The following is a 27597-nucleotide window of genomic DNA, read 5'->3' as shown; positions in this document are numbered from 1 at the left end:
TCATGCCTCACAAACCTTCTTGAACTATTTGAGGATGTGACAAAACATGTTGATGAAGGTAGAGCAGTGGATGTAGTGTACATGGATTTTAGCAAGGCATCTGATAAGGTTCCCCATGGTATGCTCATTCAGAAGGTAAGGAGGCATGAGATACAGGGAAACGTTTCTGTTTGGATACAGAATTGGCTGGCCATAGAAGACAGAGGGTGGTGGTAGATGGTAAGTATTCAGCCTGGAGCTCGGTTCCACAGGGTTCTGGGACCTCTGTTCTTTATGATTTTTATAAGTGACTTGGATGAGAGAAGTGGAAAGTGGGTCAATAGGTTTGCCAATGACATGAAGGTTGGTGAAGCCATGGATAGTGTAGAGGGCTGATGTAGGTTGCGACGAGACATTGACAGGATGCAGAACTGGGCTGATAAGTGGCAGATGGAGTTCAACCTGGAAAAGTGTGAAGTTATTCACTTTGGAAGGTCAAATTTAAATGCAGAATTTAAAGGCAGGATTCTTGGCAGTGTGGAAGAACAGAGGGATCTTGGGGTCCAAGTCCATAATCTCTCAAAGTTGCCACCCAGGTTGGTAGGGTTGTAAAGAAGGCCTATGGTGTGTTGGCTTTCATCATCAGGGGATTGAGTTTAAGAGCCGCGAGGTTACGCTGCAGCTCTATCGAGCCCTGGTTAGACCACTCTTGGAATCTTGTGTTCAGTTCTGGCCACCTCATTATAGGAAAGATGTGGAAGCTTTAGAGAGGGTGAGGAGATTTACCAGGATGCTGGCTGCACTGGAGGGCTTGTCTTATGAAGAAAGATTGAGGGAGCTAGGGCTTTTCGCATTTGAGCGAAGAAGCACCAGCGGCGGTTTTATAGAGGTAGATTAGAGATTAGATTCCCTACAGTATGGAAACAGGCCCTTCTGCCCAACAAGTCCACACTGACCCTCCGAAGAATAACCCACTCAGACCCATTCCCCGACTTTACATTTATCCCTGACTAACACACCTAACACTGGGCAATTTAGCATGGCCAATTCATCTGATTTGCACATCTTTGGATTGTGGGAGGAAACCGAAGCACCCAGAGGAAACCCATGCAGACATGGGGAGAATGTGCAAACTCCACACAGACAGTTGCCCAAGGCCAGAATCGATCCCAGGTCCCTGATACTGTGAGGCAGCAGAGCTAACCACTGAGCCACGGTGCTCATGAAAGGCATAGATAGAATGGGTAGACAGAGACTTTTTCCCATGGTGGAAATGTCTATCATGAGGGGCCATAATTTGAAGGTAATTGCAGGAGGGTTTAGGGAAAATGTCAGATGTTGGTTCTTTACTCAGAGAGTGGTGGGTGCGTGGAATGCACTGCCAGAGGTGGTAGTAGAGTCAGATACATTAGGAACATTTAAGCAACCCTTGGATAGGCACAGGGAAGTTAGTACAATGAAGGGTATGTAGGTTAGTCTGACCTTAGAGTAGGATAATAGTCTGGCACCACATTGAGGGCCGAAGTGCCTGTACTGTGCTGTCCTGTTCTATGTTCTATACAACACACTTTACTCATGCACTATGGTTAAAATACAACAAAAGAAAGAAGAAATTGGAATCACTTAACTCTTTCAGAAAACTTAACAAAATAATAGATTATTTAACTACTAAATGAAAACAGTTCCAATATAGTAGCATCCTATAAACACACCCTTGGCAAATTCAGTCAAATAGATGCATGCAAACACATGCAAATCCCACATGCAAATCTCCAGTCCAAGAGGGAAAAAAAAATCAAGAGAAAATGCTGAGGGTGAGAGAGAGAGTAGCAGAGGAAGATGTAGCAGAGCAGAGCAGCTTCTAAACCCAGCTTCGAGGCCCCAGCAACTGCTACTGAACAACTCAAACGAAAAATCCTGACTCTGTGGGAGTTGACCCTACCAGTTCAGGCTGCTTTAGTTGCTCCAACTTTCAAAACAATCATGCTTCACAAGCTATTTACTTTATTGGATTCAAATGGACAGTTCAATGCCTCTGTCTTAAAACCTCTCTTCAAAAACAAACAGGACAAAATACATCTCATAAAGCCATAGTACTGTTATACAATGCTGGAACATGACGGACAGTGAAGCGTAGTTAGAACTTGATCTCTGTAATTACGGTGCAGTCACTCCTACTAATATTGGACAGATTGGTGAATCTTTCCCTCTTGTTCACTGTTTTACCATTTACCTAAGATCTAATCTATCAACTGTCCTTGGTTGTGATGCATGTTTGTTCTCCCCTTGCCCTTGTACTGGGTGCTGTCTTTGTAAGGAAGGAAAGAAGAGACCTTTCGATTAAAGCAATGGAATGTATTCATCTGATGCACAGAAACTATTTGGTGCAGATTTGATGATGAGATGGACTGTATAAGAATGAGATTGAATGGTTGGTAGAAAGATGGGAAAGTGAGGAAGTACAAAGGAGGGTGCTTATACTTGCATGTGGTGGTGAGGAGCGACAAGATAGAGTAGTCTTGATGAGATCGAGGAGTGGGACAAGTTAAAAACTAGTTGCAGCTGAACACCAAAAGATGCTCATCTTTTCTGATCTGTGTGGATAATTAAGCTACTTTCTGCATTGAATCAAGGACAGTGGCACCAAGATGCTCATACTGTCCTCTGTCTCCACAACCTCTTCCATTCCTTTTTATCTCTCAGTAGCAGGTTGTTTCCTTTTCTGTGGTCAATTGGAATAAGTCTGGCCCATTCCTCAGTAACCCTTGAAGCATATCCAGGACAGAGTGTTACTGAAATAGAATGCAGCCTTTTCCCTTAAGATTCCATTCTGACGGTTCCAGATTTTGGAAAGTCAGCTCCTTCAAATTGCACAATTGCATTTTCTCTCTTGGAATTGAGATTGTGTTACCTGTGTCCACTTCACAGTCCTTGGGGAGTTAAATGATAATAGAATGGTTGCATTAACAAAAACAATTTCAGAAATGCTGCACTTACTTTAGGGTTTCCCACGTGTACTCCAGACATCCACTCTACCTACTGGTTTAGGATATGTTGGAAACTTAAAACTGGGGCCTCAGCACCTGGCTTTGTGCTCATCTTCAGCTGAACTCCAGAATAAAAATACATCCATCATTTATGAATGCCTAATTGTTGCAGTGTACTCCAGCTTGACAACTGTATTGTGAAGATGTCCTGAAAATTGACAAGAGTATCAATGGATACCAATAACACACTGATAGTTTATTTGAACCATATGACAAAAATGCCTTTGTTGACAGTAATGATAAATGATCTTTTGTCAGAATGGTCTCAAATGTGCCTTATAGCTCAATGTGTGACTTCGTTCAAGAACATTCAGACTATCAACCTTTCCTAGCATTATTACTTCGAAAGATCTTTTGGAATAAAAAAATAACTAATATTAAATCAACAAGACCACATGAGAATTGAATCAGCTGGAATAATATCTGACCAGGGAAATCTGAAAAGTTTTTTTATATATATTTTTAGTTTTATTTTTAGTTTCTTTAAAAGGCAAGTTTTCATAAATTAAACAGGAACTAGTTGATTTCATGGGGCTAGAGTATATCTTTCAGAAAGCTGTTGTAGCCTAACCACAATCAAGCCTCACTGATTGTTGCAATACAGTTAATTTAGAGAAGTAATCTATCATATTAATGGCACAATTCAATACTACCACATATTAAAGGACGTAAGTGCAACCGGCAATCCATTCTCCTGAACTGATCCAAACCATTCAATGAGATCATGGCTAGCCTGCACCTCAACTCTATTTACTCATCTAGGTGCCATATCCCTTAATATCTTTGTCAAAATTTATCAATTTCAGTTTTGAAATTTTCAATTGAACATACTGATCTTGAAAGATACTGAGCACAAACTGCAGAATTTTCCCAGCCCTTCAATGACATGGGCAATGGGGAATGATAGTTGGGAACATATGACGAGACTGGAAAAGTAAGATTCTTAATGTGTAGATTAAAAAGTCCAATTTTGTACATGAGGCTTCAATGGAAAATTGAGAACCTCACTAATGAGCAGTGAGAGCACTGCTTGTAGGCATTGACACAAATGGCATTGATATCGCATTATTACCTAATCTTGCCACATTTATACGCAAGCTACTACCTTCCCAGGCACCAGAGAGAAACTGGTCACCTCCCTGAGATGAAAATCTGTGCAGCAACAACTCTCTGGTGTCTTTTCTGGGCCTCCGTCTTGGCCAGCATTCCACAACCATTCAAGGCAAGGTCCATTGGCAGCAGCTGCTTATACCCTCCATTTATGGAGGCTGGCACCATCACTACTTCATCATGGCGCATCTCTGACTCCCTTCCAATACAGTCCACCATTTCAATGCTGCAACACCTTTCATTATAATGCTGCCACTAGGCTGCTTTGTCTTCAGGGTCAGGCACCCATCCTTGCACCTCAGGGCTCTTAGCATGTTTTCTTAGTGCTCACGTACTTGCATGGATTCTCACGACATCTTGGCTTTGCCTGTTGGAGAGTTGCCATGGTGTTGGGGCATAACGAAGCTGTAGGCCTCAGGCTTTGGGAGTAAAGTGGGGAGGCGAAGAGTTAAGTCAAGGGGTTGGTTGGGAAAGTAGTGCAGCTCACACCTGGCAGGATTGACAGGGATGGTAAAACAGAAAAGAACATGAAGGTTCTTGGGATGTCACCTAGATTGAGAGGCTGAGCCTGTGACCCACCCTTTGAAGTGTGACCTGTGTTGCCTTCGATCCTCATCCAAATTGTAAATATGCAATGAAAAAGGGCTGTTACCGCACCTGGCATGGACAGAGTAAATGTTCTTTTCTCTGGGATAGTGGACTCTACGTATGAGTGATGTAAGGCCTCACAAGACACAATTACATTAACTAGAGCATCACAGAGTCGAGATTAAAGACATCTATCATTTCAGAATTCTGCATGTGAAATGCATGTTCTAACCAACTAGGTGAACTGAAAGTCCTGGATGGGGTAAGAAAGTCTCATTTTTCCAATCATACAGTCTCCGACTGAATTTGTGCTGCACAGCTTGTGCAGGTTACAACAGATTCATTATGTCAAAGGTACATGTAAAAGCATTTCAATATCTTCCTTTGTCCCAATGTCGGATGACAGCAGTTAAATATCTTTCATGTCTGCTGTAATGACTGATTGGTCATCTTACTACTTTGATTTTAATACTCCCACTTAGGCTCCTTAGAACCATAACCAATGAATCTAGAGTCAGAGCTTGGTATTCCTATGGCCAATGCACTATGTGTGGTCAAACAAATCAATGAGGAACACAAGCATCTGGAACCCAGAACCAATAGCTACATGAACGCTGGTTCCAGTATGGTACAGATAGTGCTGGTGCCCTCTTCCAATTTTAGATCTTGTTTTTTGGGTGTCTCAAACAAACTTTTCGCTTGCTGCTCTTGTGTCTGTTTTGCATTTTAGCGAAATGATTGAATGTCTGACACTATGTGGTAATCTCCTGCCTGGGTTTGAGGAGGTGCCTGGATACTGGCAGTCCTTCCTCAGGTAGCTGCAAAGATGTCCCTGGGGTCGGGGAGTCCAGAACTAGAGGGCATAGGTTTAGGGTGAGAGGGGAAATATATAAAAGAGACCTAAGGGGCAACATTTTCATGCAGAGGGTGGTACATGTATGGAATGAGCTGCCAGAGGATGTGATGGAGGCTGGTACAATCGCAACATTTAAGAGGCATTTGGATGGGTATATGAATAGGAAAGGTTTGGAGAGATATGGGCCGGCTGCTGGCAGGTGGGACTAGATTGGATTGGGATATCTGGTCGGCATGGACGGGTTGGACCAAAGGGTCTGTTTCCGTGCTGTACATCTCTATGACTCTATGACTCTATGTGCTTGTGACATGCTCACCAGCTTGTTCTCCCAAGTCTAATCTTGCTAAGGTACCTGCTGTGGTGCCAGACTTGGGTTTGTGGATGCCCTGGGAGGCAGCCTTGCTGCTGCTTCCTCTGATGAATCTGAGTCGTCTTCCTCAGAGATGGAGGAGGAGGAGGTGAGGTGATGTCCTCTCTAGGTGAATTGGGTGGATGACAGTGATCCAGGGAAGATGCTACATGCAACAAGGGGAGTGGTAGACCCCTGTTAACCTTGCTGAGAGTGGGGTACAGGAGCAGAGTGTATAGCAGCAGAGAGAAAATACATACCTTCGTGGAGCACATGAGGTCATTAAACCTCTTGGTGCATTGTTGGCATTCCTCCAGAATGGGGACACTATACTGACCCGGTGGGAAATGGGATAATGTCAGACCAATTGAGCAGGGTCTGATGCCATAGTCTCCTCTGGTAGTCCTGAGACAAGAGGACTGCACCCCTCCCCACTGCAGTACCAACCAGATCCTGCAAGTCCGTGTCAGTAAGATTGTTATCAATATGCCTCTGTTGGCCATCTCCAGGTTAATTCTTCACACACTATAACTTGGGCGGCACGGTAGCACAGTGGTTAGCACTGCTGCCTCACAGCGCCAGAGACCTGGGTTCAATTCCCGCCTCAGGTGACTGACTGTGTGGAGTTTGCACATTCTCCCCGTGTCTGCGTGGGTTTTCTCCGGGTGCTCCGGTTTCCTCCCTCAGTCCAAAGATGTGCAGGTTAGGTGAATTGGCCATGCTAAATTGCCCGTAGTGTTAGGTAAGGGGTAAATGTAGGGGTATGGGTGGGTTACGCTTCGGCGGGGCGGTGTGGACTTGTTGGGCTGAAGGGCCTGTTTCCACACTGTAAGTCATCTAATCTAAAAAAAAACTGTGAACTGCTCTTCCTGGCTTGTCGTGTTTGACCTGGTGCACAGCTGGGACTTAAACATGGGCAGAGGGAAATTAGGAAGTCTCTGGCAGCTGTGGACACTGCTACCACATGAGAGCAGCACCGCGAAGGCGAGAGACATATAGAGGGAGGTGAGCAGCATGAACCTGTGTGAGAAAGCTCACTCAAGTTCATGGAGAGGGACCTCCAAAACTGACAAAGCCAAATTGTGGGAGAATTCAGACCTAAGTTACTGTCTGTAAAGCTTATACCAGGATCATGTCTATGGATGTTCTCCTTCTTTACTGGTGTCTTTCTGGAGTTTAGTGGTGGTTACTGGGTCAGCACGTGTCATTGGGAAAGGTGAATGCATTTTTTCTGCTGGTGTCACTTTTTGGAATCCACTTGTCTCATGAGTTGGGACTGAGATGGCTTCTTGCCTGGGGCCTGCTAAACTAATGGTGTATGTGCGTGCATGTATACACATATATTCTTTACGTGTGCATGGTGGTACGTATGCACAACCCATTTGCCTCAAGCCTTCCACCTCTCTAGGAGCCATTCTCCCACAGTTAAGTCATTTGACAGGCTGGGATATCATAAGTGAGGCCCATATTCATCCTGGTGGAGGCTTGCCTGCCTCATCTTTCTTGGGGAGGTTAGTGATTACTTCTATAACAGATTCACACTTGCACTCTCTCTCACACGTTATCAGTCTCACACTCGCACACACATGCACAAACACATGGCCTCATGCACACACACACACAATCACATATACACTTTGTTTGCCTCTCCATTGGGAAGTCTGCTAAGGTAGGGACAACTATCATTTTGACTATAATCGTGTATTAACTCATTTCTCACTGGACTTGGAGCACGACCACATTAAATCACTCCCAGATTTTTACTTTCTAATACATATTGCATTTCCTGTAACCAGTTTGTAGAATTTAGTCTTTTCCTTCTGGAAGATGAAGCAAAGGGGTTGAGGAAAATGGAGTCTCCGATAACTGATGCTGCCCTCTTATCAAAGAATCATAGAATCTTACAATACAGAAGAGGCAACAGTAACAGCATCAAATCCAGTAGATGCTTGTAAATCAGACATTGTAAGATCCCTCAGGTGAGTACAAGGAAAGGTTAATTTAGAAAAACAGTCACTTGTCTAGTTTTATGCACATATCAGCAGAAATGAATTACAAATTAAATTACAAAGCATACCAGTGTAGCAAAACATACTGTCTGCCAACATTTTAATTGAATTTTATGATGCTATTTTCCTATGACACTTGCAGAAATGGAATCACAATGGAGACAGAGTTTCATATATAGGGACTTAAAACTAATGTTCCCAATTTACAGCTACCCAGTTAAAAGATTTTCTTTTAGCTTTCCTTTGTAATATAAGAATGCTTTATAACCATCAAGTCAAAAATTAAACTAATCCCTAATTAATATGCCAGAAATTCAATAGGAAGTGGTCTATTCTGGGAAGCTTAAGGACTTGTCTCCAAAGTCATCACATACCAATTTAGAGAAGCTTGGACAAAAACAACTGCATTTCAGATTTGTTATGCAAAAAGACATATCTGTGCTATGAATGTGTACTGTCTAGCTTTAAAAATATACAAGCATTATAGAGTAACTGTAACATTCAGGACATTCACATAGAGATTAAGGAGAGGAACTGATTTAGGCCATTCAGCACATCTAGTCCATTCTATCATTCAACATGACCATGGCTAAACCTCTATCTCAATGCCATACATCCACTCTTTCTCTATACTTCCTGACGTCTTTAGCTCCTAGAAATGTATCTATTTCTTTCTTCAGCAAATTCAATGGCTTTGCTTCTGTAGATTAGATTAGATTACTTACAGTGTGGAAACAAGCCCTTTGGCCCAACAAGTCCACACCGACCCGCCAAAGCGTAACCCACCCAGACCCATTCCCCTACATTTACCCCTTCACCTAACACTACGGGCAATTTGGCATGGCCAATTCGCCTAACCTGCACTTTTTTTGGATTTTGGGAGGAAACCGGAGCACCCGGAGGAAACCCACGCAGACACGGGGAGAATGTGCAAACTCCACACAGTCAGTCGCCTGAGGTGGGAATTGAACGTGGGTCTCTGGCGCTGTGAGGCAGCAGTGCTAACCACTGTGCCACCATGCCGCCCACCGAGCCACCGTGCCGAGCTTTCTGTAGTAGAGAATTCTAGAGCTTCCCACCCTCTGAATGAAGATATTTCTCCTGATCCCAGTCCAAAATGGCCTACAGCATATCTTGAGATTATGACTCCTTGTACTGCACCCACTGTTCAATGGAAACATCATTGCTGTATCCAATCTTAACAGAATTACAGAATTTTATATGTTCCAATGAGATTCCCTTTCATTAATCCAAACTCTTGTCAACTTAATCTCTCCTTATACAACTATCCTGCCATCCCAAAGAATCACCAACATCATATCTGTGCAAACACAAACACATGTGGGAGTTATGCAATAATAGAATCTCCTCTGTATAGATAAAGGTCAGTCAGCCTATCGAGCCTGCACTAGCACTCTGAGCATCCCACCCAGAACTATAATCCCACATTAATAATGACTAATCCACATAGCCTGCATATCCCTGGACACTATGAGGCAATTTATCAAGGCCATACACCGAACCTGTTGGACTGTGGAAGAAAACTGGAGCACCCATTGGGAACCCACACAGACATGGGGAGAACATTCAAACTCAACACAGATAGTCACCCAAGGCTAGAATTGAACCTGGGTCCTTGACACTGTGAGGCAGCAGTGCTAGCCACTGAGCCACCGTGTCACTCAACTTTACCACTGTGCCACTCGTAGCCACCATGTCACCTGCTTTACTACTTTTTTTTGTCACACCTTGAGTATTATTCATCAAATTGCCACTTAAGTATTATTGGTTTAGCATCAGTTTACTTCTGCCATTTGTGAGATTCTCCTAACTTTTTATTCTTTTAGAATGATTCTCCTAACTTTTTATTCTGTGTTTCACACTACTAACCCAAAATGTGGGTCTCCTTGTTCTCCATTGTACATATTAGAGGAGTTATGACAATTAAAGGGGAGGACAGGGTGGGGAAAAATACTGAATAACACATCTCTGTTGAAACCCTAATTTTAATTTCTAAGTTTTCTAATAACATTGTAAATCTGAAAACATAATACAAACTAGTCAATTCTGTGATTGAATCTGAGAAACCAGTTTATTAAAATTGCATCTGATGTTAAAATTTCTTATTTACATAGACCTTTGAGACCAACCATTTTCATATTTGGGTGGCATGGTGGCACAGTGGTTAGCACTGCTGCCTCACAGCGCCAGAGACCCGGGTTCAATTCCCGCCTCAGGCGACTCTCTGTGTGGAGTTTGCACATTCTCCCCGTGTCTGCATGGGTTTGCTCCGGTTTCCTCCCACACTCCAAACATGTGCAGGTCAGGTGAATTGGCCATGCTAAATTGCCCGTAGTGTTAGGTAAGGGGTAGATGTAGGGGTATGGGTGGGTTGCGCTTCGGTGGGGCGGTGTGGACTTGTTGGGCCGAAGGGCCTGTTTTCACACTGTAAGTAATCTAATCTAATATTTGCCTGTTTAATAATGAAGAAAATGCTTTAGCATATGTCTCACAAAATAACATATACAATGTATGACTCCATTCCATACCATTTAACAGAAAGAAAAGGAGGAAAAAGATAGGGAACAAAAGTTCAGAAAAGCTACAGAGGGGTAACCAGTAACAAAGAAAGGAATTATTTGACAAGTAATGTGAACATCATGTGAAAGGATAGTTCTGTGACAGCTTTTACAGAATAATTAAGTCATGAAATTAAATCTCAAAGGATAAACAAAAGTACTGGAATGCCATTTCATCAAAGTAGAATTTGACAATTTATGTTGCAGAGATTTATTTTTCTGTTCTTCTTAGCATGGTATGATTGGCCTAAATGTTATAAGGCTGTGTATCTTCCACATAAAATTGTCACTCTATCATATAAATAAGATTTTTTTTCTTTCTCAATTTATTTTATGCCACTATTTCTAGAAACAGAAGTAACAAAGGAACCAGGAATAGGCCATGTAGCCCCTTGAACCTGTACCACCAGCATTTAATGAAACTATTATTGACCATCTGCATTTCCCCATATATCTTTCTTTGAACTATATCTGCTAATATTATTAGTTAACAACGACCTATCAATCTCAGATTTAAAAGTAACAATGCATATAATTAATTCCCATTTCTGGAAGAAGCCTTCTAAGCATTTACCCATTTGTTGGAAATCTGGTCTCAAATGCAGTTGGACGGAGAATAGTCATTTCTAATGGGTGAATAGCTTTTACATTCTATTTTGCACATTGTTTTGAATGTTATTCTCATGCCTACCCCATTACATTTTCGACTGCTATTGTTGGCACTTACTTATGTACTTGTTATACATGGAGGAGAAAGTGAGGACTGCAGATGCTGGAGATCAGAGCTGAAAATGTGTTGCTGGAAAAGTGCAGCAGGTCAGGCAGCATCCAAGGAACAGGAGAATCGACGTTTCCGGCATACTTGTTATACATGTCAATTAATGCTCAAGGAGAGGCAATGGCCTAGTGGTGTTATCACTGGGGTGTTAATCTAGAGACCCAGGGAATGTTCTGGGGACCCAAGTTTAAATCTCAGCATGGCAAATGATGGAATCTGAATTCAATAAAAACCTGGAATTAAGAGCCTAATGATGTCTATGAATCCATTGTTGATTGTTGGAAAAACCCATCTGGTTCACTAATGTCCTTTAGGGAAGGAAACTGCCATCCTTACCTGGTCTGGCCTACATCTGACTCCAGACCCACAGTAATGTAGTTGACTCTGAACTGCCTTCTGGGCTATTAGGGATGGGCAATAAATGTTGTTCATGGGTAACAAAGTGACACCCTCATCTTGTAAATGAATAAAGGAAAACACCTTTCAGAATCAATTGGGAGTGTACATTTTCATTGGGTTTTGATCTTTTGCAGGCCACTGATCACAGTCCGACTGTTCTTCAGAGACAGAAGAATGGATTTGCATCAGACCAGCAGTCTCCTTCCAGCCAGCAGGTGCTTCGTTTACAAGAAAAGCAGAGAATGATAGAACAATCCAAGGCACTGAAACAAATAGTGCAGGTAAATAGAGATCTTTGTTTCCCTCAATGTACAAGTTACATGCCTTTACTCATTGAAATCTTAAAGCACAATCCTTTCAAGGATTTTGTAAAACAGCTAGTACACTTTGCATTGAGAGCATAACAGCTGACCTTTTCTTCAAAACTCACCTCCAGACCTTGACAATATTTGTGTATTTCAGAATTGTAGAATGTATTGTTAAAACAACATTCTTTTCTCTAATGTTCACTCACACAAGAGTATTGCACAATCTGAAGCAAACTCAAGGTTTAGCAAAATCTTAATCTTGTATCTTCTGCATTTACGGAGATAATAATTACCTTTCTCATTTCATCATGTTGAGAGGGTGAGGTGAAGTTAGATCAGAGGAGGCTTGTGTGGAATCTAAATACCTGCAGCAGTCTGTCGGGCCAAATAGACTGTCCCTGTACTGTAAGCACTACAATTTCCAAAAAGTGTTGTGGAGTCAGAAATTGACAGAGATTTTGACCTGGAGACCTGTGTCTCTATTCACTGGTAACACACTAATTTTAGAAGAAATAGAGAACTTTCATCTCCTCACCCTTCCTCAGTAGTACATTACACCGTGGAGAGTTGCCACTATTCACTAAGAAGGCCAAAAGCAATTGGTGACATACATCTAGACTACAATACAGACAACTGAAAGTTCAGTTTAAAGAACTGAGAACTTTCTGAAATACACTTCATAAAAGCTGCAGCTAAACAGCAGTTAACACATTTACAAAGTAAGGTTTTGCTTCAGCAAAGCACAATGGGTTTTGAAGCGAGGAAAGAAATATTAGAAGGGACTGACTGCAAATATGATCGAAGAGATGGGTTTAAAACTGGAGAGGCAGCAAGGTTTAGAGATGGATTCCAGAGCATGGTAAATAGACACTTTAAAATATGAACTCAAATTGGGATTGTAGGAGGTAGAGGTAGAATATAGGAACAGGAGTAGGCCATTCCGCCCATTGAACTTTGCTTAACCATTTAATAAGACCATGACTGATTGAGCACTTCAGTGCCTTTTATCCACACTGTCCCTATAACCCTTAATGCCATTGATATTCAGAAATCTATCTATCTCTACTTCAAACATACTCAAACACTGAGTTCCACAATCCTCTGTGGTAGAAAAGTCCAAAGATTCACAACACTCTGAGGAAGAGGACTTCTTCTCATCTCTGTTTTAAATGACATCCCTCTGATTTTTCCATTGTGTCCTAGTTCTAGATTCCCTAATCAGTGGAAAATCTTATTTGCTTCTGTCCTGCTTATCTCTTTAAATATAAGATCACCTCTCATTCTTCAAACCTCTGTACAGTACAGGCCTAGTCTGTGCAATTTCACTTCATATGACAGGACTGCCATCCTTCAAACAAGCCTCTGTGGTACTCCCTCCATGGCAATAATATCCTTCCTGAGGTAAGAAGACCAAACTGCATGCAGTATTCCAAATGTGGTTTAAAATAGCTTCTATACAATTGAAGCAAAACTTCACTATTCATGTACTCAAATCCTCTTGTGATAAAGGCTAGCATTCCACGAGCCTTACTAATAGCTTGCTGTATTTGATGTTAGCTTTAAGTGACTCAAGGGCAAGGTCACCTAGTTCCTTTTGTGCATCTACAATTTCCAATTTTCTACCATTTAAGAAATACTTTGCACATCTGTACCTCCTACTAAGATGGATAGCCTCACATTTTTCCACATTATACTCCATCTGCCATGTTCTTGCCCATTCACTAAGCCTGTCCAAATGCTCCTGAAGCTGCTTTACATCCTTCTCACATTACACGTTCTACTTGGCTTTGTGTCACCTGCAAATTAGGAAATAATAGTTTTTGTTCCCACTTCCAAATCATTAATGTATATAGTGAACAGCTGGGGCCCAAGTGCTGATCCTTGAAGTACTCCCCTAGTCACTTGCCAATGGGAGAAAGTTCTGTTTATCACAACTGTATTTACTGCCTTTTGCCAAACATGAATCCATGTTAACACATTATCAAACACATGTGCTTTAGATTTACTAACCAACTGCCTGTGGGACACTATGTCAAATACCTTCTGAAAATGCAAGTATACTACATTAATTCACTACCCTTTATCAATTATTTTATTACATCTTAAAAAGACTCCAACACGTTTGTGAAATTTGATTTCCCATTCTCATGTTGATTATGCCCAATCAGATCATTATTATCCAAATGTCCATTTGTAACATCATTTGTGATAGATTGTAACATTCTGCCTCCTACTGACGTAAGGCTAACAGGTCCATTATTATTTCATTTCTCTCTTGCTTCCTTCTTAAATAGTGGGTTGACTTTAGCAAGTTTCTAATTAACAGAAATCATTCCAGAATCTATGGTGTTTTGGAAAGTGATCACCAATGCATCAACTATCTCTGTAGGCACCTTCTTCAACCCTCGGTTGTTGGAGGTGAACTTGTGGGGGAATTGACAAGACTCTAAATTTAGAATTCTCAAGAACCCCTTAGGGAGATTCGGAGTAGCTAACGGAAATAAGGAGGAGAGGAATCAGATCAGAAACTCTTTTGTAGATGTGTATCAATATTCTTTGTGTTAATATCAGTGCTACACTGTTAACAATTCCTTATAAATGTCTAGATATGTAGCACAAACTTTCTTATTGATTATGTTTAGTCAATTTCTTAAAAATGGATATGAAATTTTATGTAACATTGTCTTTCTCATTTATATGAACCGAATGGGAAGAATTTAATGCCATCACCAGAGGCGATTTTAGAGATGGTATGGGTCACCATTACTCAGACAGGGGTGAAGATCAGCTTTCAGGGCAGGAAGGTTTGAGGGCAGACTTGGCACCTGCAAGTCCTTTAAGGACCACTAAAGAACATCATCCCATTGTCATTGGTATTCAACCAGCAGCAGGCAGGGATTCATCATCCAGGGAAACTCCTTGCAAACCCTGTCAGGTTTGCCAGTGGTCTACTGGGCAGCTGTCTTCTTCAAGGGCACACTACATCTGATAAAAACAAACCCTGCATTAGGTGGGTGGGGTGCCCAGAAGATGGTTTTGGGATGTCTGTGCAAGAAGCCGCCTTCTTGCCTTTGCTCGCAATGCTGCTCGCTGTAATAACACTTTCTTGTGGAACCTTAACCAATCCACACTCCTCTACCTGTGAATCCATTGGTGACACTCTTCATACTAGGTCTTGCTGTAGTGTTCACTGCTACTGATGATGCTGCCCGCACAGGAGAGCTGACAGAAAAGCCAGTGCTTGAGTGCATTTACATAGCAGCTTTTGTCTGGAAGGACCACTAAGGGGAGCTCAGTGGGAGACAGTTAATCCTAACCAAGTGATAAAACATGTTTCACATAAGAAAGTGGATTAAACACTTAAACCAAAAAAGGTATATTGTGAAACATAAACAAATGAGCTGCGCAGCCTTTAGTGTCATACATCAAGTTGAGACAATGAGGAAACCTAGTTATACACATTGGGAATTTCTTGAAAGTTGTTCTCTTCTATTGCTATAACCTCACTCAAAGTGTGGAAGCCTCATTTACATTTGTAATTATGCTAGGAATATGGTGAAAATATAAAACATAAAGATAATTATAACATAACAAAAAGATTAAAAAATCATTAAAGTCATGATAATCTGAAGATTAAGCAGCCCTTCAAATTGATCGTAAGGAATGAGAAATATCAAGCACATTAACAAATGTAATTCGGAAATGAATACTTCCTGTCTGCCTCATATGACAGCCACTGGAGACTGCAATAGAAACACAAGTTTCAGAGCAAAATGGGAGAATTAATAACAAAGTTAAATGATTCTGTTGCCAATATTGTATTTCCTAAGAATTTGAGAAAGCCTAACTGGCTATACTTCATGTTGTCCCATGCTGCAGATGTTTCTATAACAAAAGTACAAAAGTAAAAACATCATCAGTTGGTTTTCTATCAGTGCAGTGTTAATAGAGATTTTAATCTACCTGTTCAGATGCAATGGAAATGGAAGAAGTTGTGCAGTGTGATGGGAATCAAAGAACTGTCAAGCTCGTTAGTGACTGCTGATGGTTGAAATAGTTCTGGCTGAGTAATTCTTAAGAGTTTGTCAAAATCTCTCTCAATCATATTAACAGAATTGAGACAGCTCTGTAGTTACTCAGATGATACCATGTATTCATGGAGAGGAGAATAATTATTGTGTGTTGTTGAATCACTAATTGCATAATACTTTGAAAGACAGTGCCGCATAGAGTGGACCGACTGTACTACATCTGTGGAAACCACATACCAATTCGGCCCAAGTATGAGGTGGACATGACTGCACTGAAAAGGTACCAATGTTTATGAAAGATTTCAGAAAAGACTTTTAACAATTAGGGATAATCTATTGAATAAGCTATAATTAAATAAGAGTAAAATAAAACTATAGAAACTTGTAGGCATTGTGTAAAAAACAACTGCACATGCCATTAATAAAAACTAAAACCAGAAAATCCTGGAAATGCAAAATTGGGGTCAGTCAGTATTATAAAAGAAATACAATGTTCAAGTTGTATTTCTGATCAGAACCCCAGTTTGTGTTTTTATTACCTTTGAATAGAGGAGACAGTTTTGTCAACATAAACTACTCAAAAGAAAACTGTTGGGTAATTCAACATTCATGACCATATTAAAATTTTGCATGTGTGGTTTGATATATCGGGGTGTAAGGGCAGGATTTTAGATGGGTCTGAATGATAGCAGCTATCGTGAGATGTGTGACAGAATGTGACAAGATGTTCTGCAAGTTGGACCTGATGTTGAGAGTAACATCTTTTATGCTTTTCACAATTGGCGTGGTGGAATTCTCACTAGGTCGTAACGAGTTGCCAACAAATGGGACTTATTGCATCTTCAATGCCTTGTTGGCAGCATAACTCACCTCATGAATATTCATGCTCCCATCTTACCAAACTCGCAAAGCAAGATAGAAGATACAAGATACCCCTCATCCATAGACATTGGCATCCAGCATCTGCCAACCGTCACGACTATGATAGCACCTCTCTGCTACACTGACATGCTGCTTAGGAAGTGCAAACTTGCATTATGGAGCTCCCAGGCAACTAACATTGAAAAGCTGCAGCAAGGACACACACACACACACACACACACACACACACACACACACACACACACACACACACACACACACACACAAATAGATTGACCCCACCTGCCTGCATGCTTGCAGCATCCATGCCTTCCATCGCCATGGCATGCCTGTTAACACATTGCCACTTCAGACAAAGCCAAAGGCTGTCATCCGTGCTGCTTTGTGCAAATGCACAGACTGGCTGCTCATCAGTAATGGTCTGTCTAGGGGCACACCTTGGTGAACAGCTACAGCTGCCTGTGTGACACTGCACAGTCTTTCAACCAAAAGGCCATATCAGAAACTGGTGGAGGTTAGTCCTCTGTCCAGCCAAAGGTAGGCATGGGGTGCACCATTATTCATGGGTCCTGCTACCATCATTAGGGGCATAGTCCGCACATAGTTCAGGGATTTCACCACAGTCAGTCATCCACTGGGATGTTCACAATCAGGGGTCATACCCAGTCCAGTCCGGGGAGTGTTCAGCACTCTGTTCTGTTAGACCAGCACAAGAGTCAGGGGAATCACACATTGTCAATCAAAGGACTGCAAAGACAGTGACCAAAGATCTGGTCAGACATGTCCAGGGCTGCGATTTGAAGTTATTCACAGAGTGTGATGAATACAACCTTGGAGGTCCATTTATTTATATTTCAGGAGGATCTAGTGGAGGGTCTGTAGGACAGTGAGGAATCACTGTCAGAGTGTTGTAGGAGTCAAGGCTGTGGGTAGATTGGGAGATGGAGGCATTTGTAAAGGTGGGGAGAAGCTCAGGTATATGGAACAGATAGTAGGTGGGGAAATTACTGACCATGACCGTCACTATGTCCTTCACAGCAAGAGCAGAGGGGAGTAGGGTGGACATCATGATGGTATAATGTCAGGGTTCAGGGAGCAGAGGAGACTGTTGTAAGGGAGGCTTGATGTGGAGGGGCTGCATATGGCTGAATGTGAAAATTGATCATTTAGTGTGAGATAAAAGGGGGAGTTAGCTTGCAATCAGATGGGACCCAGTGTTGACAGTGTCCATCAAAAGCTGTGTTCCTTGCCATGACTTTCCAATCTGCAGATGTGACATGCTACCAGAAAATGGCTGGAACAACTGCCAGGCCAGGTACAGTCACTGTTAAATTGATGGGTGAAAGCACCCCCAAGACCAACATCTTCAATAGCTTTATTGTCTGCTCCAGCTCAGACCTGGTCAGACAGCACTGAAACTGTGCTCCATATAAAACAGAAGATTGCACAATAGTGTCATATGCCATGGTGTCATGAGCAGTGGGTAGTCCTTGTCTTCCAGTAACCAGCCTGGTGAGGCACCAGCACGGTCAAAAGTTCCAAGTACACAAGAATGCTCCAAGATGTAGGAGGCGTGGGAGCTGCCAGGGTATCGGGCACACAACTCCAGATAGTGGTAATAGTGATCATAAGACCATAAATGTGGAGCCATTTGAGATGGAGAAGTGAGACGTTGTAATGGTGAACAGCACAGACAGACTAAAAAGTTGTTTTGCATACAGAAAATCTCCCAGAAATGTTAGGGGACCAAGGAACTTGTGTAGCTGATGAGCTAAAAGAAATTATTATTAGTCAAGTGGTTATACTTTTTTAATAAAATCTGGGTTGAGAATTCACATATCTCCCAGACAAAATAAGCTTCATCCCAGAGTGTTCAAAGAATTAACAAAAGAGATGGTGAGTGCTGTGGTGGTTGTTAGCTTTCATAATTCTATTGATCCTGGAAAGATTTCTGCTGACTAGAGGGCAGCAAATGTAACCCCGTTCTTTAATAGGGTGAGTGAAGATCTATAGATCTGTTTGTTTGACATCTGCAATAGGAAAAATATCCAAACCTATAATAAAGAATGTAAAAATTGATCATTTAGAAAAGAATGGCAAAATTAGAGCTACCATAAATTTCAGAAGGGGAAGTCATGATTGTTGGAACTTTTTTTTGAGGAAGGTAGTTGTTGCATAGACAAAGGAGAACCAGTTGGTGTGGTGTATTTGGATTTTCACAAGGCTTCTCGTATGGGCCCACATATGAGGTTAGTCAATAAAATTAAAGTGTCTGGAATTACACAGGTACGGACTGAGAATAGGGTTAGGGTTAGTCTACAGAAAGAAGGAAGCAGGAATAAATGGATCACCCTTTTTGGCAGAAGATTACTAGAGGCATACTGCAAGTTTCAGTGCCAGCTCCACAATTTCATAGTCTATTATGTGAATTTTTCCAAATTCACTGACAACATCAAATTGGATGGGAACATGAGCTGAGGAGAGTGAAAAATGACTTGAACAGCCTGAATGAATGAACAAGATTATGGCAGATGGAATTTATAACGGGAATAAGTGTAATGTTATTCACTTTGGGGGACAAAAAAAAAACAAAAGTTGAATATTTTTCAAATAGTGAGAGGTCGGGAAGTGTTGGTGTCCAAAGGGATCTGCATGTCCTTGTCTATGAGTTGATAGAAACTAGCATGCAGGTGCACCAAGTAATTAGAAAGGCAAATGATGCGTTGGTGTTCATTATAAGGGGAATTGAGTTAGCAATTTAAAAATGTTTTACTGCAGTTGTATAGAGCCTTGGTGAGACATCACTGGAATACTGGTAAAAGTTTTGATCAGAATCTCTGGTGAGTAAGGGAAAAATTTAAATTATAGCAGAGTACTTCAGGCTAGGAAATTAAAAAATTAAATAGAATACTTACAGCTAGCTTAAATGTCACTGGCATAGGCACTATCGAGGCATGGCTCTAGCAAGCAAAATCAAAGACACAAAAGCAATCTGAGCCAAGGATACAGACCCTGGGATATATTAAAACCAGAACTAAAAAGAACAAAGGGGCGGTTTAAAAGATAGGCAGCTCTGGTTCAGCTGAAGAACAAAGGCCGGAGACCTTTTTCACAGTTCCATAGAAAAGGCCAGAGATCCTTCATTAAATTTGCATTAAAGGTGGAAAGTGTTAATGTAACACCACAGATGTGGGAAGTGGTATTGTTTATTAAAGCAGAAATGGAAGTAATTTAGTATATCTATTAAAGAAATCAGAATAATTTACTATCATCAGAATCACTTATCTGCTCCACAAGAGGTAACTTCCAGAAAGTGTGCTGAAGTAGATCATAATCGCAGAAAAACAAGAAGTCAAGTAGCTACCCATACTGTTGAGCACACATGTTTATATTTATGGGGTATGTGGTGACCTGGAAGATATTGAACCATTTGGACATTTCCTGGATCGAAAAAAAATTTAAACAGGGTTTTGAAGAGAACCTGTGTTGTTTCTTGGAAATGTGAAATGGGAATAGCAAATCTGATGAGTTTGGAAAATAACCAAGTAAAGCTTTTAGGGAATTAGAAATGTGGTTTATTATTCATTCTTTCTGGAAAACCTGACTTTGAAGAGACTGGGGCCCCTTGCACTATGATTACCTCATAATCCTTGCTTAACTTAGGTTTTTGATTGCATGAACCTGAGGTCTAAGATGAAAAAGGTCTCCAAAGCAGCAAAGCCATAAAACTGTCTCTCTTGCTTTCTTGGTTGAACTGCTTGGGAATCTGATGAAGTCTTCCATGCCTCAGTAGTTTTATTATGTTTAATCTTTGAATTCCCAATTGTTCCTAAGGGAAATAGTTGATTCAGACCTAACCTTTTTTGGAAACAGCACATTGACATCAATGGTCATAGTCCCGGTGGCAAAGCAGTTAAGATTAACAGCACGTTTCCAACATTCAGGTATCAGATAGTAGAAAAAGTGTATGTACTTCATCATGAAGAATTCTTACTCTCAAGTAAGTATGTGTCTTTCCTTAATATTCTTCAAAAGATTGAAGAAGTTAAACAGCAAGAGTTGAAGAGTTTCCTTAAACAGAATACCCTAAACTACTTAAGAGGTTAGGGAAGCTTAATACTGAATACTACAGCATCACCCTGAGGAAAGTTACTAAACCATTGCCTTGAAACATCCAGGAATAGTTTGCTACCTTGCATGAAACAATTTGACAAGCAACTTGCAAAGATGGCCCACCAGGATATAATTTCCCTTGTTAGAAAATCAACCAAGTTGTAAACAGGGTATTGTTATTGTAATAAATCTAATGGGACCACACAAATTTATGTTGACCTTGCACAATTAATAAGGTGATGATGAGAGAAATCCATTCTGTCTTCAGTTGGTGAGAGTTTAGCTAAATTTTATATAAGCTAAATATAATGCAAACTCTAGATTCTGGTAGGTGCTATTGAACATGCATTTACTCTTGCTTCCCATATCCATAACTCCATTTGGGAGATTTTCCTTCTACAGACTACCATTAAGAATCCCCTCAGTCCCACAGATTTTTCATCAGACTGTGTCCTGATTTTATGGATTATTCCTGAAAAAAGATACATTGGTCAAAGTTTTTCATTTTTTTATCAGGATGATCCATGAGAAATACTAAAGCAAAGGTTAAACAACATTTATGAGAAGGGAGTGCTGATTGATTGGCAAATAGACTCTGTTTGGTACAGGTGTGCCTTGAAGAATCCCCAGTTAGCAATGACTGACACTTAATTGCCAAACATTGTTTAAGTTTTAAAAGTTTACTCTGGTCAAAATGGTGGTCACAGAAATGAGCCAGAGAATCGCTGTCACATATTTTGTCTTAACGCTATCCCATCTACCTAACTCCCCCAGCCCCACCCCACAACCTTTTTCTCTCTCAGCCCCCTTCCCCCTTCTCATTCCTGATGAAGGGCTTATGCCCGAAATGTCAGACTCTCCTTCTCCTCAGATGCTGCCTGACCGGCTGCACTTTTCCAGTGCCACACTTTTCGACTCCTGTTTGAGGAAGTAATCAAGATGATTGATGAGGGCAAACATAGCTTACTTGGATTTTAGTGAAGCCTTTGACAAGGTTCCGCATGCTGGATGAAAGATAAAGTTAGATCACATGGGATTTAGGGTGAGCTTGCCTTTGGATTCAAAATTGGCTCAACGGCAGGAGTGATGGTGGAGGGTTGTTTTTCAGACTGCAAGCCTGTGACCAGTTGTATTCCTCAGGTCTTGGAACTGGGTCCACTTTCGTTTGTCATTTATACAAATAATTTAGATGGGAATATTGAAGATATGGTTAGTAACTTTGTGGATGACACCAAGATTGGTGATATAATGGACAGTGAAGGAGGTTATCTAAGATTACAAGGAGATCTTCATCAATTGGGTCAACGGCTGAAGAGTGGCAGATGGAGTTCAATTTGGATTAATGCAAGATATTACATTTTGGTATAACAAACAAGGGCAGGACTTATACAGTTAAAAGCAGGGCCTTGAGTAGTGCTGGAGAACAGAGAAACCTAGGGGTTCAGGTCAATAATTGTTTTAAGTTTGTGTCACATATAGATAGGATGGTTAAGAAGGCACTTAGCTTGCCTTCATTGCTCCTTTTTTTGAGTATAGGAATTGAGATGGAATGTTGAGGTTGTACACGATGTTGGTGAGGCCTCTTCTGCAGCACTGTGTCTAGTTTTGGTCACCCTATTATAGAAAGGATATTATTAAGGAGAGAGTTCTGAAGAGATTTACCAGAGGGTTGCCAGGAATGGAGGGTTTGAGTTATAAGGAGAGACTGGGACTTTTCTCATTGGAGCATGGGCGGTGACCTTATAGAGGTTTGTAAAATCATGAGGGGCATAGATAAAGTGAATGTCTTTTCACTAGGGTGGGGGAGTTCAAGACTAGGGGCATATTTTTAAGCTGAGCAGAGAAAGATTTAAAAAAGACATGAGGAGCAATTTCTTTACACAGAGTGGTTCGTATGTAGAATGAATTTCCAGAGGAAGTGGTGAAGCAGGTACAGTTACAACATTTAAAATACATTTAGATAAGTACATGAATAAGAAAGGATCGGAAGGATATAGGCCAAGTGCACACAGGATGAATAAGTTTAGTTGGTGATTATGGTCGGCACAGACTGGTTGTTCTGAAGGATTGGTTTCTGTGCTGTATGACCTTTGACTCTATGTGTTAAAACTACCGCGATGTATTTACATGTTTTTGATGTCTACAATGTACGATGTACAGGACTCCGTGTATTAATATGCAGCTTCCAGTACAGACAAATCTGCAGCATTGTGAATCCAACTAATGATCCAAAAGTCCCTATATATCTCATAATGTCTTTTTGACTTAACAGCAGCATCCTGTTAGTGGTGAATGCCACTCATATTGCTACTATATAATAGCAGCATGAAACAGCTAGTTTAACCTGTCAAATCTTTGAGATGTCTGAAGGAGACTGAGTACTTTCCAGTACCAAAAATGATGGCATTAGCTCATTAATGATTTTGTGTGATATAAAGTGAGAAATTATCTGATCAGCATAGTCATTACCTCACAGAATGGCTTTGTGCCATAATTCAGCCTCAAGTTTGTATGGGGTTGTTTCAAGGTTGCTGATTAGACCTATCTTATAGTGCATGGAACTGTAGGAATCCTGACATTTCTATTGATTGGTGAAGGTGGTTTGCAGGAGACAGTAATAGAGAAACCCCAGCTAGTTTCTCAACAAGGGACATGAAGGAAAGAGAACTCAATTGACTGCTCCACTTCAAAGGTGAATTTGAGTGCAAGTTGGTGCCAATTAAGCCACCTTATCTCTGATTTACAGCTCAGGGATTTGGGCAGGGCTGACCTGAAACAGTCGTTGAAAAATATCCCTCAATGTATTCGCAGTTCAATAGATAAAACAAACCAATCAAACCATAACAGCAGGAACCAAATTCGGCACTGTCCTTACAAAAACTATAGCATTTGTTCATCAAATGATTCAGCACTTATATTTATGACACAGTTCTAATTCTAGTTTACTGTTTGATTGATTGTGTTGTTGTACCAACATACACACATGTATAATTTTAGTAATGGAAAATTATGACTGGGGAGAGATGCAGTATAAATGTGCAAGCTTATGAGAGAGTTGTTACTGAGGAGTTCCTGAAGCATCACCTAATATGATGATGTCATATTGACTTGTGAGCAGAATAGAAGAGGATCTGAGATGAATAAGATCAGGACTCTCTCCGCACTTGTGTAATAATGTCTACCAAAGCAATGTAACCTACAACTAGTTTCTAACGGGCAATAACCCACTAGTTGTTAAGAGCACTTTCTATTTAAATCAGTAACTTGCTTTTCTTTACCTCACCAAGCAAGCCCTGTCGATTCTTAGAGGATTGAGGCAGCAAACCTACCCCCTGGTGAGAGGCAGACTACATTTAGCTGCATCTACAATATAAATGTCCAATTATGGGAAAGGCCAGGGTAGAGAAGGCCCAATGTTTCCTTATGGAGCCCAGAGGATGGTCCTGCTCCTGTTAGCCTGTAAGGAACTTTAAAAGAAAAAACATACTTGTGTGGTATTCCAGTAATTGCTGACCTCACCACATTTATTCATTACCCTGCTAAAGCCTAAAGTTAAATAGGGTTGGCTTCGATTAGCTCATCAGAATCCAATTGTGTATTTAAAATGGATCCTGCTGGCTTGAGGTTAGTTGTCCTCACCACATGCAGTTAGATACTTATTATGAAATTGCATAAATCAATTGGTAAATACAAATGATTGGATAAAATTCCACTTCTTTAAAGATGATAGGAGTTGAAATCTTCAAGCTGAGGAGTTAGTTCATCACAGGTAAGAATGATTGATTTCAGATATTTGCATTCCAGCAGGATTACAAAATACAAATCAGTAACAAGAAATCAGAGTAGTTTTCTCTTTACTTCTGAGACTAATTCAATCACAGCCAACCAATATTCCAGGCAAGATTATCTACCTCCCCACACAATGACAATCAAACCTGGTCTGCCTTCATACATATGGCTCAAAATTGTTGACATCTAGGGTAGAAGATTAAAACAAATATTTTTCAAATTGGTAGTTGTTACAGCACACAAAACTTTTGACTTCACCAAGAAAAGCTTCCAAAATTCGAAATGGCTGACATTTGTATATTATTGAAGACTACAGCTCTGGTAACAGCGGATGAATGCTAACTAGTAATTTGTTCAAACTTAGTAGTCAGAAGGAAAAATTTTGTTTCACTTGTTAAAAATAATATACTGAACAGTTCACTCTGTTATGACAATGACCTTCATTGTCATATGTTCAAAAGTAAATGCAGTGTGTATTATTAAATGAATTTATGCACCAGGCCTAACCTTGCTTAATTAATACACTGCATTGAAGTTTATTTAATTTCATTCAATTATAGTTTCCTGACAGGGTTACAATGCCATACACTTAGAGATGCCAAGCCCTCATTTATCTGTTTACACTTTTGGGATTTTAAAATGAAGGGCAGCTGAGCAGTCTGTTTGTGTAGAACTTGATGACTAGGTAACTTCCGATGTAATTATATTGATTTGCACACTTTATTTATAGACAACTACATCTGATTAAACAAAATTGCAGCTAGATGGACAACTTTATCAGACATTGCTGGAGTAAACAAAATGATTAATCGAATTATATTCTAAAATACAATTATTGTGAAGTTTGTAGACTGAGACTTGGTTTCTGTTATATATTTCAGTACAAGCATTAACTTCTGTCAGAACCATTTGATCTTCAAAAGATATAAATATGCTTTGTGAGATCGTGTCATTTTGCTTTAATAACTTGCTTAATTAATCTCCTTTTTAGAGTCATAGATAGAGACATAGAGATGTACGGCATGGAAACAGACGCTTCGGTCCAACCTGTCCATGCCGACCAGATATCCCAACCAATCTAGTCCCACCTGCCAGCACCCAGCCCATATCCCTCCAAACCCTTCCTATTCATATACCCATCCAAATGCCTCTTAAATATTGCAATTTTACCAGCCTCCACCACATCCTCTGGCAGCTCATTCCACACACGTAGCACCCTCTGTGTGAAAACGTTGCCCCTTAGGTCTCTTTTATATCTTTTCCCCTCTCACCCTAAACCTATGCCCTCTAGTTCTGGACTCCCCAACCCCAGGGAAAGGACTTTGTCTATTTATCCTATCCATGCCCCTCATAATTTTGTAAACCTCTATAAGGTCACCCCTCAGCCACCAACACTCCAGGGAAAACAACCCCAGCCTGTTCAGCCTCTCCCTATAGCTCAGATCCTCCAACCCTGGCAACATCCTTGTAAATCTTTTCTGAACCCTTTCAAGTTTCACAACATCTTTCCGATAGGAAGGACACCAGAATTGCACGCAATATTCCAACAGTGGCCTAACCAATGTCCTGTACAGCTGCAACATGACCTCCCAACTCCTGTACACAATACTCTGACCAATAAAGGAAAGCATACCAAACGCCACCTTCACTATTCTATCTACCTGCGACTCCACTTTCAAGGTGCTATGAACCTGCACTCCAAGGTCTCTTTATTCAGCAACACTCCCTAGGACCTTACCATTCAGTGTATAAGTTCTGCTAAGATTTGCTTTCCCAAAATGCAGCACCTCGCACTGATCTGAATTAAACTCCATCTGCCACTTCTCAGCCCATTGGCCCATCTGGTCCAGATCCTGTTGTAATCTGAGGTAACCCTCTTCGCTGTCCACTACACCTCCAATTTTGGTGTCATCTGCAAACTTACTAACTGTACCTCTTATGCTCACATCCAAATCATTTATATAAATGACAAAAAGTAGAGGACCCAGCACCGATCCTTGTGGCACTCCACTGGTCACAGGCCTCCAGTCTGAAAAACAACCCTCCACCACCACCCTCTGTCTTCTACCTTAGAGCTTAATACATGCTTTTTGAGAAGACCTGTATTTGACATACTTTGTTTCAGAACCATATTCCTCTGTATCCCATGGTCATTATTACGCTTAGTGCTGCATACAGATAAGGGGTTCTTCTCGAAATGACCAATGATATCTTTATTAAATAATCTTTAACTCGCTTAAGAATGGTTTTTATTTTATGGGACAATGTATATTTATGAGGCATGTGTGCATGTTGTGATAAGTTCACACTTATGACAATTTAACAAATTTTCTCTGAACTTCACTGGGTAGTCAATGGTTATTTAATGTGGAGTTCATTTTGATTGTTATATAATTACTAGCTGACATTTGTTTCCTTTTTTATGATAACAGAAACTAAAGCAAAATACAGTGGATGTTGGATTTCTGAAATAGACACCAGAAAACACTAAGTATCTGTGGATACACAAAGAGATTTAATTTTTCAGCTCACTAACTTTTCATTAGAACTGGGAGATAATTGATATGAACAGACTCTTATGTTTCTTTCGTTAGCTCTGTATTGACTCAAAGGTTCTTTTTCTCTAACTTGGCCTTTACCTCATGTTCACTCCCTGCCTTCCACTGCCAATAGCCTTTAAGCCCTCTTTTATGCAGTCATTGGCTCAAGGAGGCAAAACTGGGTGCAGTAACAAATGAATTAGGCTGCAGTATAAAGCTTCCCCCTTCCATCATTACATG

General features: G+C 40.7%; 1 protein-coding gene across 1 annotated transcript in view; it reads left to right on the top strand.

Annotated features, from left to right (window-relative positions):
• The window catches only part of LOC140496165 (uncharacterized), a 549133-nt gene that overhangs the window by 460576 nt on the left and 60960 nt on the right, over positions 1–27597 (top strand). The window contains exons 5-6 of the mRNA XM_072595683.1: positions 11829–11975; positions 16219–16313. Of these exons, the coding sequence (XP_072451784.1) occupies positions 11829–11975; positions 16219–16313 (242 nt within the window). The remainder of the gene's footprint in view (positions 1–11828; positions 11976–16218; positions 16314–27597) is intronic.

This window comes from Chiloscyllium punctatum, chromosome 26 (genome assembly GCF_047496795.1).
Source record: "Chiloscyllium punctatum isolate Juve2018m chromosome 26, sChiPun1.3, whole genome shotgun sequence".
Lineage (NCBI taxonomy): Eukaryota > Metazoa > Chordata > Chondrichthyes > Orectolobiformes > Hemiscylliidae > Chiloscyllium > Chiloscyllium punctatum.
The sequence above is the reverse complement of the archived record's forward strand: the minus strand, read 5'-3'. Positions and strand labels throughout refer to the sequence as shown.